General features: G+C 40.3%; 1 protein-coding gene across 2 annotated transcripts in view; it reads right to left on the bottom strand.

Annotated features, from left to right (window-relative positions):
- The window catches only part of SNTG1 (syntrophin gamma 1), a 914,265-nt gene that overhangs the window by 306,293 nt on the left and 589,513 nt on the right, over window positions 1-18,459 (bottom strand). For both annotated transcript variants that reach the window (XM_082259744.1, XM_082259745.1), the window contains one exon: window positions 7,478-7,612. In XM_082259744.1, coding sequence (XP_082115870.1) covers window positions 7,478-7,612 — 135 coding nt within the window. The remainder of the gene's footprint in view (window positions 1-7,477; window positions 7,613-18,459) is intronic.

Raw genomic sequence — 18,459 nt, 5'->3', positions numbered from 1 at the left:
TGATCATTTTTGAATATAGGCACCACATTGGACCTACGCTTATCCAGTGCCAGTCATTAAAGAGGCTCTAAAAATGAGAAATAATGGCTTGAATATATCAGAGCTCAGCACTTTGAGGACCAGTGGGTGTAAGCCATCTGGTCCATATTTCTCCAATATCTTTACTCAGCAGAAGGTTGCGATTGCCCAGCAAGAGCTGAGCTCCAATGTAATCAAACTTCTGTGGTCTTTTGCATTGCATACAGTGTATCATTATTACTGTTTTTTATGTGCACTAATGGTTCTCCTGCTGTATTTTAATAACACCTAAAGTATAACTAAAAGCAAAACTTTTTTTTTTTACTTTTTAATAGAACGGAGAGGGATTGGAGTCCCTGTCAATTCGTACTGCTCTCTATGTCCCCATTAAGGAGATTCACCCTCTCTATTTGTCCATTAACATTAAAGGGAAAATTAAAGGAAACCCTGAATTTTGGGTGGTCCCCATAAAAGTAATAGATGGGAAATCTTCCAATGGGGACACTAGTTCTGGTGACCTAGGGGTCACAAAGAAATTCTTTTAATTTGCAGGAATTTCCTCTCACTTCCTGTTTGGGACAGGAAGTGAAGGAAAATCTCTGCAATGGGATAAATATGACAAAAATAGTTCCCCTTTAACCAAATAAAAAAAGAAAAAATGATTACACAAACTACAAAAAAATTCAACAAAAACCATAACAAAAAACATCACCGCCACTAGTCAATGATGTGTAGAAACATGTGTTTGACCATTTTCAATTTGGTAATCAAGAGAGCTATCAATTCTAAAGTAGTTAGTTAGTTAGTATTAGTTTAATTCTAACATGTAAAAAAAACATAAAAAATAAAAGGTAATGATTTAGTAGTAGACAATCACAAGCTAACTAGTTACAAGAGGAGGCAAAATTTATATATGTATAAAAAGTACACATATAGAGCAGGTAAAAAAAAAAAGAAATATACAGTATCAGCACGTGTTTAACATTACCTGTTGGCATGTGTATATATGGTACTGATGCCTTGGGGTTGATTTTCTAAAGTATTAAAAAATGTTCACTTTACAAATTGAACTGAAAGAAATTTTCACTTGGAGAATGATGCGAAGCTGTGTTGACTTCAGTCATCCAGTCATGTGCAGGCAAAACTAGTTTTTCTTTGTTTTTATTTTTTCCTTGCATAAGACTGGTCATTCTTTGCAAAGTGAATTTTTTCCACATTCACTAAGTTAAGTGAAATTTCCCTTGAAAAGTGAAATTTATTTTTGCAAAGTAAACATGTGCTAATCATTAAAAAAAATCAGTTCAACTGCATCCATATTCCACTAGCATATTTCCATCCATAGAGTGTTACGTGGATGAAATACTGCTGAAGGTACCTATGCTAAATGTTGAAGCAGCCACATAACTAATAATTAATTACTTAAACTGCTGCTTTAGTATTTGGTAGAAATGATTTAGTAGGCCTCCTCAAACCTGTTCCTGTGAAAACTATTTAAAGCGGTAGTAAACCATTCTGTGCTATTTTCACCATAATAAGCTTTCCTACCTAGTGAACTTGTTGCTCTTTTTAAAACGCTTCCTACCTTATCCCTTTCTGTGTAATCTGTCCTTTTCTAATCAATAACGTAATCAGAGCATGCGCAGTTAGCTCCATATTTCCTGTAGGCTCTTCTTGCCCGTAAAATGGTGTTTAAACGCCGGGGCTACGTCATTTCCTTCTCCTGATGTCAGCTCCGAGATACCTCGAGACTGTTTCCTGTTCACAAGCTGAGCTTTAACCTGGCAGTGAGCACTTAGCTTGATAAGTACTGCACACGCATGAGTTTGGGGACATGGAAAGGGAGTAAGGGTGGAAGTAAGAACCGTATTGAACACTGAAGACAGAAGACAGCATGGCGGCGGCTGCAAAGGGAAAAGAGATTTATCCAATCCAAAGTTATTACAAGCAAAAAGCCTTAGTATATTTTCCCTATGCGGCACTTTGATTTAAAGTAACTTAATCAACTTCATCATGTGTATTTTCGGGTAGAAGTATGAGAGTTTACTACTGCTTTAAGAGAGGATTTTTATTCACTTCTTGTTATGTCACTGGGGCAGACAGTAAGGGGAATTCTGCCTAATAGGAGACAGCAAAAAAACAAAACAAAAATAGCCAATGCTTTCAACTCATTCTTGTTTTATGCCTTCCCTCCATATATTTATTAACCAATGACATACCTCAGATGCAGCACAGGCCTGCTTTTTTTTGCCATTAATACCTATGGAGCTTGAAGATACACCTGTGCACTGCAATATAGGTGCATAGGCAACAGGAGGTCTGTCTCCTATGACAGATAGTAAAGGGGTAGGGAAAACGCAAACAGGGTTTTTAATGTAAAGGTAAAGTACACCTGTACCTTAATATTAATATTACTGTTTTCTCAATAACACGCCATAATTCTTATACACATGCAGTGCAAACTCCTCATATGGGCTGGGATTAGGCATTTTTAAAGGGAACGGGAGGGGGTTTGTTATACCCTACCTCGGTAACAGAGTAGTTCCCCCACCCTTCCCCATCAGAATTTTATTATTGGCATGACTCCCCTGTTCCTTTACAGTAAGATGCAGACCATGGAAAGCAAACTAGGATGTTCTTGTTCCCAGAGATTGTGCAGGGTGGTCAGGTCAGTAACGTTTATGCTAAATAATGTGCCACTTTTCATGTATTTTCTTACATTAAATTTTGGTGTATCTTTAACGGCCTACTTTAAAATATATTTGATGATCTTGGTACACCCTTATATCTCCTGTATCCCAACTGATGCATTTTAGCTAGTCCTCTCTCATAGGATACTACAGCAGTTTCAGTGACAAGTAAAGCTATCAATCATTAATCTATCTTCTGCCTATCAGTATGGGAAAAAATAGCAGCAAATGCCTAATTCTTTATTAAATTATGTATTACCTTTAGTTATAACCGTTAGCAGCTCAAAATATTTATCATTGGGCTAATAACAGTGGCACTCAGGAATGCTGAATGTGCAGAGTTCTCACACCTTTTACGTGGCTTAACATTAACATTTAGAATGGATTTATGCTTTTTTTATGAATATATGTATATATATATATATATATATATATATATATATATATATATATATATATCTTTTTATAATTTGATCCCTTGCGACTATTGTGAACTAAGCCCCAGGCTACACAATCCTTACTTCTTACTGATTTAAGATAAAAGTAAATACTAAAACCGATACAAACTGCTACGTTTCTAAGATTTATATGTTGCGCAAAAAGTTATGCAGCAAATATATCATTATTTATTTTTTACTGCCATGTCAAAATGGAGCTTTGATTCAGAAGAAACCGCAGGCAATAAATGGTATTATTTTCTCGTGTTCTGCTACAGATTTTAGATAGCTGATATACCAAGATACTGTAGATGTTGGCAAAATGTTTACAGTGAAGATGTATACAGTATAGGTATACAGTAAAGGTAACCATTTTTTAAATGTTAAATAGCAGGGGTTGGAATCAACTCCATTGGGCCTCAAAAGCAAAAAAAGAGATCAAGGCACATAATGTTTAAATAGACCAATGCACATAATATTTAATTAGAAATACCATGCAGACTAATGCCCCTGCAAAAATAGTAGGATTTTTGTACTCACTATAAAATCCTTTTTTTTTGTGTGTTAATTGAAGGACCCAGGAAATCTTTAACCTTTGGTTATACTGCCACCTGCAGAAAGATTGGACACTGATAAATGAAAAAAAAATGTAGGCCAGCCTAGGATAACTCCTACACAAAACAGTACCAAGAGCATAGTCATAAACACAGGGGTGGTGGAACCTGGTCCCTGAATCAACTCCAGGAAAATAATGTTGCCGTGAGTACAAAAATTCTATTTTCTAATCCATAGAGGAACACAGAACATTTTTAACCTTTGGGACATCAAAGAGCAATCAAACTGAGGGATGGGCAGCTCAGGAAACAAACCCTAACAAGCCCAACAACACAACAGGGAGCTAGGGACTTCCTGAAGTTCAAATAGTCACCTGAAAGACCTTTATGTCCAAAGCTAGCATGAGAAGAGGCTGCAAGGACCATCTGGTTGAACATGTGAACAGAAGACTTGGTGGTGGCCTTGAAAAGCTATGCTTGATTCAGGACAACACAAGATGCAAAACACAAATCTAGTAAAGTGCACCGTGATAGGAAAGGATGGAACTCAATTATCAAGACCAAAAGCTTGGTTAATGACCTGCCTGAGCCACATAGAGATGATGGAATGAGAAACTGGCACATCCTTCAGGGGTTATTCCAGGATTACAGAAAGAAACCAGTCTTCCTGACAGAAGAAGTGAAAAGAGACAGACTCACAGGTAAAACTAAATTAGAACAATGAAGAGAAATGTCCTGATTGAGGTAAAAGGCAGATATGACCACCTTGCCCCTATGCAGAATGGTACTTTGCAGGATAAGACTGACAGTTTAGGCACTCACCTCAGAAAGGTGAATGCTACCAAAAACACCACCTTATAGATAAGAGTAGAGAGAGGAATGTTTCTCATAGATTAAAATAGTGGCTTTTAAAGTGCAGAGAGAACTAGATTCAGAGCCCATGGAGTCATGAGAAGGAAACAGGGAAAGATACATTGGCAATCTCCTGTACAAAGGTCCTGGAAGTCAGATGCTGGCCCAGATCCAGCAGAAAAAGCATGTAATTCACACACACACACAGTAAAGTTGTTCCTTCCAAGTGCGGTGATAGACCTTGCAGGAAGTAGGCATCCTAGCTTTTAGCATTGTAGGAATCACAGGCTCAAAGATGCCTCTATCCCTCAGAACACAGGAAAGCAAAGCCTTTAAAGCCAGCAATGGTGATACTGAGAATCAGGTAGAGCCCATGTGTCAATTGTTGAGTCCAGTTTTCAAAAGTCAAGTCCAGACTGTCCCTGTAACATCCAGTCCAGTGGGGGCTAGAACTGCTACCCCAAAAGTCAGGTTGAAAATTACCATACAAGGAAGCTGCAATCAAAGAGACTCAAGCAGCAATGAAGAGGGATCTTGGTTGAAATAAAAAAAAAAAAAACAGAAAAAGTGTGCGAGTAAAAGATAAGTCCTCCTAAGACAACAAGCAGAAACGTAGGCATGCAGGTAGCAGAAAAGGTTATCATGGGTTAGCCTGCAGTTTTTCTATTTGTCAGTTTCAAATCCTCTGTAGGCAGTAGGGATGATCGAACTTTTCAAAAGTTCGGTTCGGCCAGAACATCCGAACTTCCCGAAAGTTCGGCCCGGATTTCAGAACCCCATTGAAATCAATGGGACCCGAACTTCGGTAATCAAAAAACACCATTTTGAAGCCCTAAAACCCAATAAATGCCCCTAAAAAAGTGCCTAGGGTTCTGGGTCATGCCCCAGGGACTATTAATCACACAAAAAAAGTTCTTAAAAATTGTAATTTTTGATAGAGAGCCAATTATTGAAAAAATTAAAAAAAAATACAAAAAAAAAAAAAATTCTTTGGATTTAGTGTTTGGGCGGGGGGGGGGGGGGGGGGGGGCTTCGTCTAAAAAGTGTACCTGTGAAGTTTCAGCTCTGTAGCATGTCCAGAACCATAAAAAAAAGATTGTTTGTATTAGGTCACTTATAGAACAGGGATATGGCTCCACTATTTTCACACCTTGCCGGTTTAGTAGCAAGCGTTTTTTTGGGCATTTTTTGGGCGTCTTTGGAGGCAGGCATAACATCTGAACTTCTGTGTAGGGGTATATACACCCATGTATGTATATATACACATACACATATATAGGTGTGAAAATAGCAGAAATCTATGCTTGCGCTAATTCACACTAATATGACTCCGCTCCTATAACACCTATATGTGTGTGTGTGTATAAATACATACAAGTGTGTGTGTGTATATAGATAACCCTATACAGAAGTTCAGATGTTTTGCCTGCCTCCAAATACCCCAAAAAAATGCCCAAAAAAATGCCTGCGCCAAAATAAAAATGCCCAGGTGCGTTCTTGCAGGTGTTTTTTTTGGGCATTTTTTTGGGGTCTTTGGAGGCAGGCAAAACATCTGAACTTCTGTATAGGGTTATATATACACACACACTTGTATGTATTTATACACACATATAGGTGTTATAGGAGCGGAGCCATATTAGTGTGAATTAGCGCAAGCATAGATTTCTGCTATTTTCACACCTATATATGTGTATGTGTATATATACAGACATGGGTGTATATACGCCTGCACCAAAAATAATGCTCACAGGCGAGAAGCCATATTAGTGCACTGAATGTGACCTAAGAGAAACGATCTTTTCTCTATAGCGGTCACACTGATATGGAAGGGTTTTGTCACCCTGCCATAGCAGTCACAGTCAGTTAACCCTACACTACACTATGGTCCCCTTACACTTAACACTTTCCCTACAGAAACTAAATTATTAAAGCTAACTATAGTGGAAAATAGCACCCTAACTACACTAGATATCCCTTTCCTCACACTAAAAATTGCTAAATGACACTTTGTAGCAGAAGTCACAGAACTGCTTCCACTCTCTTCCATGTCCCTGTATAACAATGCTAGGAATTTGGTTAGGGCTATCTTATATACTGGGGGGCGTATTCACTAATGATTGGTCTATGGACCCCCTAGTCACTCCAATCACATTCCTAGCATTCTCCTGCCCCCTCAATTGGCTTTTACTGATGGTTCTGGTCCAATCACGGGCATTTAAAGCCCATTTCCTGAACCATTGCATTTTGGTCGGTTCTGGTTGCCGAATTCCGAACTTTTTCAGCAAAAAGTTCAGAATTCGGCCAAACCTCAAACAGCCAATGTTCGGGGCGAACCGATGGTCGACCCGAACCATTCGATCATCCCTAGTAGGCAGCAGTATACCCAAATGTTAAAGATGAGGCTCAGAGATGCCTCTATCCCTCAAAACATGGGAAAGCCAAGCCTTTAAAGACAGCAACTGTGATACTGACGATCAGGTTGAGCCCATGTGTCATGTGTCATATGCTGGGCCCAGTGTCCAGGCTGTCTCCATAACATCCAGTCCAGTAGGGGCTAGAAGTGGTACTCCAAAAGTCAGGTTGAAGATAACCATAAAAGGAAGCTGCAATCAAAGAGACAAAACTCCAGCAACAATGCAGAGGGATTTTGATTGAAAAAAAGCAGAAAAAAGGGTGCTAGCAAAAAAGTCCTCCTAAGAAAACTAGGAAAAACTAAGGCATGCTTGTTGCAGGAGCTGGTTATCCTGGGTTTGTCTACAGTTTTTTTTATTTATCAGTGTCCCTTGTAGGTAGCATTATACCCCAAAGTTTAAAGATTGTATGTGTTCCTCAAAGAACAAGAAAGAACTACAATGTGTGAGAAAGTGTATTCTAGCAGATATCTGGGTAACTAGTGCATTATTTAACTGGTCTTAAAACAATTACTTACACCAGAGTAGAACGGTTCACCAGACACACAGATAACGTCCTGCTCTTGAATCATCAGTATGTCTTTGGCTAAGTGGAGTCGAACTTTGAAAGGCTCTTGATTACCATCTTGCAGCAAACAAATTCCTGTCTTTGCCTTAAAAGAAAAAGAAAATATGTTTTATAATAAACAGTATTATAGTCTACATGCAATCAATGTTTCTGTGGTATATGCAGCATAATTCGAGTATCTATAGACAAACGTATTTTAGATTTTTTTAAAATTTTGGATAGATTCGTTGCTTGGACCCTCTAACAGTTTTTATTTGAGAAAATGTCGCCAGTAGGACAGCTTCATCTCCATTTGTCCTAATGACCTATTTCACTAGGACATAAAGAGATGGGAAATGCAAAAGTGTATGATGCCTCTGAACAGGAGGTTAGGGGAAACCTTCAAATGAGGACACCTGTTTCAGACAAAAAATTAATAGCCACACACTGATATAAGAAAATGACAAGAAGCTTTATTTTAAAGTAATTTAGCACATCACAGCATCTGAATCCAGTAGGATTGTTGACGCTTTTCACACACTTGTGAGAATTGTCAAAAAAGGAATTGACACCATTTTGAGAGATTTATCCTCATTTCTTGTTAAGTTTCTAGGACAGGAAATGTAAAGAGACTAAACAGAGACCATTAAAAAAAAAGTGGCTATAGCCATTACCTACTCCAACCAAAACAAAATTGGCTATTAGGTGCACACACATCAAAACTACAGTAAAAGTCAAGACAGAAATCAAAATATATGTGTGTGAACTGTCTTACTTGGAACATGGTTAGTACTAAATGTTTCACTATATTGAAAATCAACAAGAATCAGAACTCATCTTAACCTTTATCAGCTTTATGTGACCAGCTAAAGCTAACATTTAAGCTAAAATTACATTCATGGGGCAAGTTTACTGCAAAAACGGACGAGCTAGCAGAAGCAAAATCTATGGAAGTAAAGTATACCAGTTACAGATCAGAAGTAACAATTAACAAGGGTTGCACTGGTTCATTAAGTGTACTTATTATATACAAAACAAAAGCTAAATAACAAAGTGTATGAAACTCTACATTTATTTTTGGGTTAATTTTTCTGTATGCTTTGCAGCATGCCTCACAGTATACAGTTTTCTTGCTTTTTGTAAATCTGTTCAGTAAGTTTCCTGCTAGTAAGAGCACTTCCTGTTGCAGGAACACAGTTCTAAACCACTGCCTTGCAATAAGAAGCAGTATTGTCGGCCTGCTGTGCAAGTTTTTTCAGTTGACTGTTAGGCTGTCTATCTCAGTGGTCCTCAACTCCGGTCCTCAGGGGCCCACTAACAGGCCAGGTTTGCAAGATACCTAAATTACATCACAGGTGATCTCATTTTCTGCTCAGTGATTGCAGTATTCTAGTCTACATCTCCCCAAGGTAATACTTAAAATACACTAAAAGCCTATTAGTGGGCCCCGGGGACAAGAGTTAAGGACCAGTGATGGGAAGTACAATGTTCTGGTTGGTGTGAAAAAAAAGAAAACAATCTTAGGGACCAAAAAGGCTTTTGACTTCAGGACAACCTTGTTTAGCACTAGGAAAGGCACAAAGTCACAGGGGAACCTACCAGCGGTAACAGCCTGCAATATGCCTAAACTAAGGAATTATAGGCCAACAGTCTCAGAAACAAGATAGCCCAGGTCAATATTTGTCCCTAAAGGCACTCAAGCCAAAGCTAATCTAGATTAGACTGCAGAAAGGATAATATGTCCTATGGAGTATTTCACAGTATGGAACGTTGTAGTACCACATGCAAAAACGGCTTTCTAGGGGCAATCATGGACTTTGTGAAAAGTTAAATTCCTAGCCTTCAAAAGGGCAGGGATGATTGAACTTAATAGGTCCCTGTCATCCAGACCTGGGCTTCTATAACCATGCCAATGACCAAGAAGCAGGATAGTGGACCAGCCCCTGGGAGAAAAGATCCAGGTGATTCATTAAGGCCTATAAAGAGTCTGCCAAGAATTTGAGTATGTCCAAGTACCATGTCCTCTTGGGGCAGTTTAATGTGATGAAAATCACCAAAATGCTCTTCATCTTGAGACATCTCTACACTAGGGATAAACTGGAGAGGATTCCACAAAATTACCAGAGCATCCACTGTGGTGGCCCAAGAGTCATTGGATTTGAAAACAATGCTCTCCAGTTTCTTGTTGAATCTGGATTTCAATCTGTGGTAAAGGGCTTAAAATATCTGTGAATGACTGGCATGAGAGTGGAGGGATAGAAATTTCTCCCTGAACAGAGCTATATCCAAGTACTCTAATCGGTAAGTTAGTTTTAGCATCAATTTTTGAAGATTGACAATACAACTGGAGCTATGCAGAATCTGCACTGTCAGCTAGACAATTGTTTACATGGATAGGGAGGACTGATACTTTTTCAAGAGATTATCCAGGTAACATAAAATGTGTATCCCCTGGGAACATAGCAGAGATAGCACCAGGGTAAGCATGTTGAATTATTGGAGGTAATTGATAGGTATAAAAGGAAGGGTGACAAATTGGTAATACCGTTTTTTTACCACAACACGCAGATTGCATTGATTAGGAGGAAAGATGGGAATGTGTATGTAAGCATCCTGGATATCTACTGAAGCCCAGATGAAGGGAGGCAATGACTGACCTGGCTAATATCTTGCAGAACTTTTTAACCCACAGGAACAAGTTGAAAGTTTTTTAAATCCAAACTTTTGTCAAAACTTTGAATTTTGGTTTGGAAACTGTGGACAGGTTTGAGAAGAATTCCTGAAAGCTTTCCTGGGGCTGGGACTAGTGCAATGGCCCCTTGAAAAGGGAGTTGTTAAGCAGAACAAGAGCTGCTAATCTTTTTTGGGAGGAGTGGCATAAATGAGAGCACAAAGCGGGAAGGCAGAGTTTGAAATTCCAGTTTGCAGCCCTTGGAAATGATATTTAGGACCCTGGTATCTGGGATTTTCTGAGACTATGACAAGTGGGGGCACTCCTTCATTGGAAAGGGGGTTTTAAGACAGAATTGGCTGGCTTGGAGATCCATTCCTTTTGACAAAATTTTAATTCAGACTTGGCTTGAAGCTAGAAGCCTTAGAGGGACACAAGGACTTTTCCTAGCGTAAGCAGTAGATAGTGACAAGTCTTCTTTTCTGGTGGAGGAAAGTATTCTTAACTTTCCTTGGTATAATTATTCAAAAAAGGGATCAAACAGGCATTCCTGTTTAAAGGGCAGAGGCTCTAGGCATTTCCAAAACAATAATAATGCTAACCAGCATTTTAGCCAAAGAATCCTGGATGGAGAGAAGGCTCATCCTGGAAATCTTGTGAAGCATATCTACCAAGCTATTCAAATCCACAGGTAAACACTGTAGTTGTTGGTGATGGTGAATGCAGTGATCCATTAAAATAGAGCTGGAATATCAGGCCATGCTCTTAGTGCAGACCGCAAGGGTCTGGCAAACAGCCATAGTAGCAGACGTAGAATGCATTGTGGGGCATGCCAAGGAAAAAAAAAGACTTTAAAGAGGGCCTCTAACTTTTTACCACTGGGTCAGCCTTTAACACAGGAGTATATGCTACAGGTATTGGAGGCATCTTGTCGAGACTACAGATGGCAAGTTCCTCTACAGGGGCTATCCATGTTTGCATTAAGCTCCTTTGAGTAAAATGTTTGGAAGAAGAAAACAATTTTTTGGGGTGACCGTATTAGGCTTGGGTAATTCTCAGGACCCCATGTAGGAGTCTCTGGAGTAAAAAGACTCAGGATACACTATTGATATACAAGAGTATGCATAATCAAATAGAGGTAACAATACTATCTTTAGGCAAACCATTCTGATCTGATTCCTCAGAAGGAGAGGGTGCATCTTTTTTCTCTACCTACTCTTCAGGCATTGTGTCTGCAACCAAGGCACATTTACAAATTGACACAGCAATGGGGAAAGAAGTGATTCACTTTTGACTTCTGTTGTTTATTACCTTTAAAAGGACTGAAATTCTGACCATGAAGTCAGACATTGTGCTAGAATATTCCTCCATAGATAAGTAGGAAGAGATCTGAGTGTCTGAAAGGCCAGCAGCGTGCCCAGATGAAGTCAGAGATTTATACTAGGGACAGCCATGGGGGGGCAGCCATATAACCAGACGTACTAGGGTCCTGTGAAGGTAAACTATCATCCACTCTCCCCTGGATCCATGTACTGAAGCCACTTGAACCCTTACCCCTTGCACTTGTGATTTGCCATTTGCCGTGCAGAAAGTATCCCCAAGGGGGTACTCCTGACTTCAAAAGTTGTGAAGAGGGAAGGGTTAAACCTTCTGTGCCAGGTGGATTCTGCACCCTAGAATAATTGTGATGAACTGTGGAGGGAGCTATGGGGTTGCTGTTGCTTACCAGAAGAAATTGCACTCAGAGAAAGAAAATGGTGTGCACATGCTTAGTGAAGTGCCTGAGAAAAAGGGAGTGGATGAGCAGTGACACCAGATGCTCCAGACTTGCTCCAGACTGAGGCTTAAAATTGGTACCCATTTAAACAGCTGGAGTTTCCTATCCATGTCCACAACACACACTGTTCGAAGTATTGCAGCTATCCTCGGTGACTAAGGCATAAAGCATCAGCAGCCTCAAGGATTCAAGCCCTTCACTTACCATGACAAATGTCTCAGGACAAAATACAAGATACAAAATCTCCCAGTGGTCACCGACTGCAATAAATACTTGAAAAAAATATTTATCCTTCCAAGTCTTCCCAAAGCTATCCAAAGAAAGGTTGTGTGGTTTCTTTGCTAACTTTAGTAATTGTTTGCCCATTATTAAAAAAACAAAGCAAATCCTAACTCAATAGTCATATTGTACTTGTAGCTGCTATTACTAAACAAGCAAACTGTGAATGGATATCTTAGTCTTGTAGTATAGCACTAAAATAAAGAAGACCAAATATGACAATATAATCATATTTATTGTAAATATTTCATTATGTCTTTCTTTACATACAGTTGTGTCCACGCACATATGTCCTCACTGTATTCTCGCACATACGGCACTTTAGAATATTATGAGCATTTGTGCCCGAGGCAATTGAAAATAAAGTAACTTATCTTAGACCACAAGGAATTGAGATGGACCAGAGTTTACAGTTTGTATTGTCACATTTGGCAGTTTTTGACCTGAAGCTACATGTATCTATATTATTTTAAATGAAAAGTGCCCAAGGATTAGAGTGTAGAGAAAAACTGTCCCATTAGTGTGGAAATAATACTTACTGTATTAAAAGAAGTATTGTCATCTATTGTTAATAAAGTTCTATAGAAAATATGGCAGTTTTAGTGCCTTCTGCTGACCTCCTTCTGCAAATATTACTTGTTTGGCTGTCATGCTAAGCCTGTTGCTCAAAATCATCCCAGCCTTTCTTGTTCTTTGGCAGTGGCTCAAAATATTTGAATTCTCTTTTATCCAACCTAATTCCAAGCAATTGAAAAAGAAAAGGAGTTCACATTTCTTGCTTAACCACTTGACAAAATACCTTAAGGAGGTTACATTTGTGATGTAATTGGCACTCTTCCACACAGAATACAGGAACAACAATAGCTATTGAAATGTGTCCCTGCCTCTGAATACCAAAATACACGCCATCAATTTTGAGGTTTCTCTTAGACTGGTAATGAAAAATATCTATATGTCAGATACGATTGAACAAGGAAAAAGTGGTTTATACATTTTTGGATGTATTTGTACAATGTGACCAATTGCAAAAAAAAAAAGAGAAAATTTAAATATAGCAGGTTTGAAAAAACTAAAATTTTGTATTGTACAATATTTATGCATCAAATAAATAATAGGTGGTGCATAAAGTGAATTGACTGTTGGAAGGATGCATTTGGGAATTACCTAATTTAACCACTTGCCATCGCTGCATTGCCTATTTACATTGGCAGTGTGGCTCTCCAGGCAAAAATCATGTTAATAGGCGTCATCTGCTTGGGAGGCCACTAGGGGGTGAGTCGCTCCCACCCCCATCCCCGATCATCAGCAGGGAAGCCAGTGCAGGTGTCAGGCGGCTCTGATTTCCGCCTGACACCGGAAATCTCTCCCCGATGACAGAGAAGGACGGACGGCTGATTTAAACACAGCCGTCCGTTCTTCTCCCTGCAATGATCACAGAGACCATGCGATCCTGCTATATAGGATAGCATGTCTCTATGATCATTTCAAAAGCCCAACCCCCCCAAAATTAGAATCACTCCCCTAGGATTACATTTAACCCCTTGATCACCAATAGTATTAACCCCTTCCCTGCCAATGGCATTATTACAGTAACAGTGCATATTTTTGACAGGCACGAGTTGAGGAGAGCCGATCTGTGGCTCTCCTGAAAGGGGGGGCCTGCACTGGTAATCAGATCATTGATTACCAGTGCAGACCCTCGGAGGGGTGCCTCTAGAACCACCAGGGATGCCCACCCATGACCTCAGGGATGCCCACCATGGCCTCCAGGGATGGCAATCAGGGCTCAGGGAGCCCGCCAGTGCCTTCCCCATCAGTGCTGCCAGCCAGTGCCCCTCCCCATCAGTGCTGCCCACCAGTGTTCATCATTGCCATCTATCAGTGGCGCCCACCAGTGCCCATTATTGCCCACCAGTGCATATTAGTGCCCATCAGTGCTGCCCATCAGTGCTGATCAGTGCCGCCTATTAGTGCCCATCAGTGCCACCCATCAGCGCCCATCAGTGCCGCCTATCAGTGCCCATCAGTGCCACCTATCGTTGCCCATCAGTGCCACCTATCAGTGCCCATCAATGCTGCCTATCAGTGCCCAGCAGTGCCACCTACCATTGCCCAGCAGTGCCACCTATCAGTGCCCACAAATGCTGCATATCAGTGCTACCTATCAGTGCCACATATTAGTGCCCATCAGTGCTGCCTATCAGTGCTGCATATTAGTACCACCCCATCAGTGCCTGTCAGTGCAGCCTTATCAGTGCTCATCAGTGCAGGAAAAAACGTATCTATATACAAAATTGTATAACATAAACAAAAAACGTTTTTTTTCAAGCTTTTCGGTGTTATTTTTTTTATTTGTTTAGTAAAAAAGAAAAAACCTTGCAGTGATCAAATACCACCAAAACACAGCTCTATTTGTGGGAAAAAAAGGACATAAATTTGGTTTAGGTACAGTGTTGCATGACCGCGCAATTGTCATTCAAAATGCAACAGCGCTAAAAGCTGAAAATTGGCCTGGGAAGGAAGGGGGTGAAAGTGCCCTGTATTGAAGTGGTTAAGGACACCCCCCAGGCAGGTTATTTAAAGGAACTGGGTAGTAATAATGTTTCATTTTAAGCATTATTAATTGTTGTTCCCGGCAGAATTGAATTGAATTGAATTTTGTAATTTTTTTTTGCTTTAATATATGTCCCCCCCCCCCATGCCTTTTTGGCAATTCGTAGCCTATGAACCAAAAAAATGGCTATTATTGTTTCAGTTCCCTTTGATTTGAATAGGGTTTGCATTTGGTATCTGAATTTTTCTAATGTTGTGCCTGAACCATTATCCATCAACGTCCAGGTATGTTCAGCTCATCAGTAATGAACACTTAAGTGTTTGATCGTACATGAATGATGACTAAGAATACAATATATTTAGAGGAGAATCACAGTTATAAATATGACTATTACAAACAGGAGGAACTGAAGAAAAAACATTTTCCTTCAGTTTTTCTAGAAACAGTAACCATGAACCAAAATATTAACTTTTAAAATGTGCTATCATAACTGTCTCTATAAATACAATATATTATCAAAAGTATTGGGACACCTGCCTTTACACGCACATGTACTTTAATGGCATCTAAGTCTTAGTCCGTAGTGCTCAATATTAAGTTAGCCCACCCTTTGCAGCTATAACAACTTCAACTCTTATGGGAAGGCTGTCCACAAGGTTTAGGAGTGTGTCTATGGGAATGTTTGACCATTTTTCCAAAAGCACATTTGTGAGGTCAGGCGTTGATGTTGGACAGAAGGCCTGGCTCGCAGTCTAATTCATCCCAAAGGTATTCTATCAGGTTGAGGCCAATACTCTGTGCAGGCCAGTCAAATTCTTCCACCCCAAACTCACTCATCCATGTCTTTATAAATCTTGCTTTGTGCACTGGTCATTTGGTGGAGGGAGGATTATGGTGTGGGGTTGTTTTTTCAGAGGTTGGGGTTGGCCCCTTAGCTTCAGTGAAGGGAACTCTTAAGGCCTCAGTATACCAACACATGTTGGACAAATTCATGCTCCCAACTTTGTAGGAACAGCTTTGGGGTTGGCCTTTCTTGTTCCAACATGACTGCGTACCAGTGCAGGACTGGAATGCCATTTAGGTTCATGTGTGTGTGTGTGTGTGTGTGTAAAGGCAGGCGTCCTAATACTTTTGGTAATATAGTTCATTACTCTTTATGAAATATACTGGATCAAGAAACAGTTAAAGAAGAGTCTTTGAACAATACCCTATTTTATATTCAGCCTCATCTATTAAACTATGGAACCTTCTGAACCAGATGTCCAATACAGATGGCCACTGCAGACGTAAAGACATAATGAAGTGATGATTAGCAAAGGAAAAAAATATTCTGCCACATTTATAAAGCACTGTGATGGGATTTACATTTGTTCTTGGAACTTTGAAGCCCTATTCATTCTTTTAAATAAGGAAAAAAGTGCTAAGTGAAGGAGAAGAAAACCACTCATGTGACTGGATGCTTCTGTAAGCATGGTAAGTCCTTACTGAAACACTTTGAAAAATGCCACCGCTTCTATGCTGCACTTTATTTTATGAATGAGGCATTATATGCAGATGCAGGGTGGAGTAAACACTGTGGTGTCTGTCTAAAAACAGAATAACAGCAATATATTCTCTCAGTAACTAGCATCCCAGTCACCTGACATTTCATAAATGTTGCGTTTTGAGTCCTTTTTTGCATCACTTCCTGCTATAACCCTCTGTTTTTTTTTACTTTAGTGTGTTATGGCTGGTATATGGGTGATGACTCTACTTAAAGTTCAGTTATCAGGATCAATATCTTGATGGCTTTGAATGGCTTGAATGGCTTTGCTGCCACTCAGGATATGAGACACAGAGCAGAAGAACAAATGTATAGCAATTCCACAACACAATAATCATGAGACTCCAGCACTCAGATATTACACTTTTTGGCTGCCAGTTGCCCAGCTATCTATCTACCATCAATCAATCAAACACACCTCTCAAATCATCTAACTGGGACAGACAGTTCTAGTGATTGAAAAACAAAACCACAGAATATATAGTTTATTATATACTGTAAGTTATAGGAATGTGCATAAAATCATATACTAGTATCAAAAACGAAGACCTCTTACTTGATGCCCCCTTTGTCAAGCTATAGCAAATGCCTAAGGTGCTTTGCTATCAATCCATCTTTTCTCCTTGGTTCCACAGATGGCAAATTTTCAAACCTCATTGCGAGCATCATGTACCAGCAATGGGGAGATTGATGCATCATCTGGAAAAGCCCAATAGAATGTAATGGTGGGGTTGCCTGCTAATGTCCTATGCATTTTGAATTTTATACAAAGTGAAGTATTTTATACAAGTGAATTGGTTTTAAAACCACATCTACAAACATATATATCCTTCTGCTCATATGCCTTTTGATTTTTGCAATCTGGAGAGAATCTTGCAAGTCATTATGATTGGTTAGATTTCTGAATAGAGTTGAGCGGACACCTGGATGTCCGTGTTCGGCGGGTTCGGCCAAACTTGAAAAAAAAGTCCGGGTCCGTGTCCCGGACTTTTTCCGAACTTTACCTGGACACCGAACCCCATTGAAGTCAATGGGGACCCGAACTTTCAGGCACTAAAATGGCTCTAAAACACCATTGGAAAGGGCTAGAGTGCTGCAAATGGCAGCAAAACGTAGTTAAGAGCATGGCAAGTGCTCTGCAAACAAATGTGGATAGGGAAATAACTTAAAACAACAAAAAAAACAGAAAAATAAAACAATTTTCTTCATCTGTGAAGGACGAGGCCCATATGGTGTAGGAGGGAGGTTGAGGTGGCGGTGGATGGGGCGGTGTAGGTGGAAGCAGCAGTGGAGGGGGACGAGGTAGCCAACACTGATTTTTTTCAGTCATTTTAAATTAGGGTACACCCCAAAAGAGTGAGAAAGATCAAAAATATAACAATGGCGGGTAAGGTCGGTATCCATCTCTATTCTGCACAAGGTACAGAAAAGTCCTGTGGGATCCATGCCTGGTTCATTTTAATGAACGTGAGCTTGTCCACATTGTCTCTGGACAGGCGGCTGCACTTGTCTGTGATAACGCCCCCAGCCGTGCTAAATACACGTTCAGATAATACACTGGCTGCAGGGCACGCCAGCACCTCCAAGGCGTAAAGGGCAAGCTCAGGCCATGTGCCCAATTTGGAGACCCAGAAGTTGAAGGGGGCAGACCCGTCATTCACTACATGTAGGCGTGTGCACACATACTGCTCCACCATGTTGGTGAAATGCTGCCTCCTGCTAAGACGTTCCATATGAGCTGCTGGTGCTGCTGTTTGTTGTGGCGTGCTGACAAAGCTTTTCCACATTTCGGCCATGCTAACCCTGCCTTCTGAGGTGCTGGCGGTGCCCTGGTTGCGTTGGAAACCTCTTCCTCCTCCTCCTCTGCCTTGGCCTTGTGCTTCCACTGTGCCTCCGGTGTCAGGTGGGAATGCCAGCAGCATCGCGTCTACCAGCGTGCGCTTGTACCAGCGTGCGCTTGTACCAGCGTGCACTTGCATGTTGTGATCGCGCTCCAGTGAGTGAATTAAGGACGGTACGTTGTCCTTGTAACGGGGATCCAGCAGCATGGCCACCCAGTAATCAGCACAAGTTAGAATGTGGGCAACTCGGCGGTCGTTGTGGAGACACTGCAGCATGTAATCGCTCAT

Source organism: Pelophylax lessonae (assembly GCF_965119305.1).
Source record: "Pelophylax lessonae genome assembly, chromosome: 5".
Taxonomy (NCBI): domain Eukaryota; kingdom Metazoa; phylum Chordata; class Amphibia; order Anura; family Ranidae; genus Pelophylax; species Pelophylax lessonae.
The sequence above is the reverse complement of the archived record's forward strand: the minus strand, read 5'-3'. Positions and strand labels throughout refer to the sequence as shown.